The 3,225-nt window shown below is 37.3% G+C and overlaps 1 protein-coding gene across 1 annotated transcript; it reads left to right on the top strand.

Moving 5' to 3' along the window:
* The first annotated feature begins 282 nt into the window (after nt 1-282).
* On the top strand, nt 283-2,846 carry cmtm8a (CKLF-like MARVEL transmembrane domain containing 8a). The gene is made up of 4 exons (XM_057354336.1): nt 283-656; nt 1,533-1,700; nt 1,880-1,999; nt 2,101-2,846. The coding sequence occupies exons 1-4, from the start codon at nt 510-512 to the stop codon at nt 2,185-2,187; spliced, it is 522 nt and encodes a 173-aa protein (XP_057210319.1). The 5' UTR covers nt 283-509; the 3' UTR covers nt 2,188-2,846.
* The last annotated feature ends 379 nt before the right edge of the window (nt 2,847-3,225 follow it).

The raw sequence follows: 3,225 nt of genomic DNA, 5'->3' as shown, positions 1-3,225 counted from the left end.
ACATTTAACCTTTCAGAAGCAGGTGAAAAAGCAGTAAGAAATGCAGGAAACTGGAAACAAATCTTGTGTACTTTTTATAAATATATGCTGTTATGATAAGGCATGCAGGTAACTTCAACTTTCCTCTTACTTTTTACATATAAGACTATTATTTTATTTGTATATGTTTAGGAAATGCAAATCGAGTTTATATCTTACAACAAGTGAATGAGTTACAACATCCGCTATTCTCACCTTCTCTACGGCAGGTATTTGAATAGAGGAAGTTCACTATGCTGGAATGTGGAGGATGGGGTGGGCGGTAGGCGGAGTCCATTTATCTTCAACCTCAGTATTCAAATTATTTTAATCCACAGCACACTTTATGAGTTGAAAAGTATGGGACTGCTATACTCCGCTCGCGCCAACGTTACTGGCATTAAGGTGACGTATTAAGCGAATGGGATGCAGTTTTGGTTCGGGAAAAACACTTCAAATTTTTGTGAATATAAAGACTTTGGGTTGCATCTATGGCCGAGAATCTCAACTGCAGACCTGTAATAACTACAACTAGCAGTTCTTACATGGAGTGTGGGAATTCAAGCCCAGAAGACACTCCGTGGCATGACAAACAGTCCATGCAGAACGTGCCTGAGTACCTCATCGTTGTTGAAGTGGTAAGTTAACGTTAACTTTTTTCACTGTCTTTCAATTATTTGAGGTACAAATCTGACTGACTTGCTGTAAATGCTTTGATAAAAAATTTAGTTCCTCTACGCTTGGACAGTTGGCCGTTTAGTAATGTTTTCTCTTATCATTCCTATTGCGCCATCACTGGAATTTGCACGAGCAGAATAACGCTTTGTTGAGCGCGCTAGACAGTCGCGGCGTGGTTGCTAGGCAACCGAATGTAGGCTAGTTTCCTCTCAAAAAATTAAGTTCCGCATTACCCACCTCAAGTGACAAGTTTACACACCCGAAATGCACACCATTGGTTGAGTGTTAATCCAAGTCGCCTTCAAATAATTATATATGCAAATTTACTGTTTTGCAAAAACGACTGTTTGCACTGTTATGGGTAGCACACTTTCGAAACACCAGTCTCTGTATTCAAAAGCAAGTAGTCGGCTTTCAGCTATCTAGCAGGTTTCCTTAAATCTCAGTGCAGGGGAGATAAGGCCAGAGTTTTGTGGGAAGTGGCATTGCGATAGATAGAGCTTTGTATTTAAATGACACTGACAATGCGGTTTAAAGGGACAGCTCACCCAAAAATAAAAATTCTGTCATCACTCTCGAGTTGATCCAAATCTGTATAGACTTCTTCTGATGAACACGGAGAAAGATATTTGGAAGAATGCTAACAGTTCCTGGCAACCATTGTCTACCATAGTAGGGAAAATTGCCATTGTAGCCAAAAGTGCCCCAGAACTGTTTGCTTTTCTACATTCTTTAAAATATATTCTTTGAATGAATTTGTCCTACTATGGTACGTTTACATATTTTTTTCAAAGGATCAAATATTTAAAAGCATCATGGATGTTTGTGTCCTACAGATTTTGGGGCTGCTGGTGTGGACTCTGATCGCAAGCACAGAGTATTTCCGATTTCCTCCATTTGGATGGGTGATGTTTGTGTCTGTGCTCTGTTGGCTTCTTACGCTCTTTCTCCTCATTATCAGCCTGGCCAAAAGACAAATCCGACATGAGCATTGGACAACCGTGGTCAGTGCAGTTTTATACAGTTCGATTCTTAAATGGAAAAGGTTTATCTTAAAACATCAGCTATATGCCTTTAGCCTAAACCATCCCTGGTTATCACAGTGAGAACATAGCTAACCTATTTTGAAGGAACATATTGCAGTGCTAATTGTCAAAACTAACTGTTGTTCTCTATGTCTCAGGTTCTTGTTTTCAACTGTAGTGCGGCATTAATGTACATGTCAGCTGCTATTGTTGAGGCAACAATGGTAGGTCATGAGGTCAAAGGTCATCATGATTACAAGTGCTGGGCAGCTTCAACGGTAATAATCTCACTTCATACTTTTGAGGTATAATAAAGCAATTATACATTTTTTTACTTTGCCTTGGATTTTAAGATTGTCTTTTTTTCTCTCTGTTCCAGTTTTTTGCAATCCTCATTTCTCTGAGTTATGTTGGTAGTGCATTCTTCAGTTTTAAATCCTGGAAAAGGAGAGGAGAACAAAGCTGATGTGTGATGGTAGTAAGCAGTTTCAAGTCAAACTTTTAAAAATGACTAATTCTTATCTAAATTCTTCAGGCATGGACTATATACTTGAAAAAAAGACTACATATTTGTCTTGAATTAATAAAACTGAAGAAATAACATTTTTGCTGTTACAATGTTTGAAGCAATTCTATGAAGATACAGATTTGTCTTTTGCACAAAGATGGTTTATGATTTTTCTTCTATTGTGTATGACAATACATCACAGTATATGTTTATGGCCTACTACTCTATTTAATGTAGATTTAAGGCTTAACGACTAGTAATGAATGAACAGACATCAAATGTTTTACATTGTGCTTTGAATGTGCCTTCAAATGTAAATTCATATTTGCATCATATGAAATGTGTTGGAAATCGTCATGATATTTGCACAGTAACTTGATTTTTTCCAAAAGTTTTAATGTGTTCAAAAAATAAAGTGCAATGATTACTTACATCCTTGTCCAACTTTGCTAATACAGTCTATAAATAATACTCTATGGAATTTAAAACAGCATATTTCTAATATTACAAACTGCATTATTTTGTTGGTCACATTTATTGACTTGTGTTAGTGAAATGTTTCCTGTTAGTAATCTCAAATTGAGTTCAATCTGTATTAATAAAAATATTCAGGAAAAAAATGTACAATTTGTAAGTGATGTTGAGCAAACGTTTGAAAGACTTCGTGTGTACCACCAGTAATGTTTCCTCCATTTCCTCTACCCACACAAATGACCGACAACAGTAGCCGTTCCCAATAAATACAACTTTAATAGAATGATTACAGACCTGATCCAGAGAAACATCACTACATCTTGTGAAATTACAGGACCATATTAGCGTATGTTTATTTTGTCCACCCCTCTCGTGAGAAGTTTGGTTGATGACTGTACATGCAGGTGAGGGTGATCTCACCTGCCCGGCCACCTCTGCGTCTCCACCCCACCCCTCCCCTTACTAATTTCTAGACAATTTCACTTAGTCTCCTGCTGAAGTACTCTTTTAGCTCATAAAGAA

The sequence above is a fragment of the Triplophysa rosa genome, linkage group LG16 (assembly GCF_024868665.1).
Source record: "Triplophysa rosa linkage group LG16, Trosa_1v2, whole genome shotgun sequence".
Taxonomy (NCBI): domain Eukaryota; kingdom Metazoa; phylum Chordata; class Actinopteri; order Cypriniformes; family Nemacheilidae; genus Triplophysa; species Triplophysa rosa.
Note: the sequence above shows the minus strand (reverse complement) of the source record. Positions and strands in the feature narration are given on the sequence as shown.

Bases quoted from the DNA above. Each gene is read 5' to 3' on its own strand.
- cmtm8a (XM_057354336.1), top strand. From the start codon at position 510: ATGGCCGAGAATCTCAACTGCAGACCTGTAATAACTACAACTAGCAGT. The intron at 1,701-1,879 runs GTCAGTGCAGTT...TCTATGTCTCAG, and splicing joins ATGAGCATTGGACAACCGTG to GTTCTTGTTTTCAACTGTAG. The intron at 2,000-2,100 runs GTAATAATCTCA...TCTCTGTTCCAG, and splicing joins AGTGCTGGGCAGCTTCAACG to TTTTTTGCAATCCTCATTTC.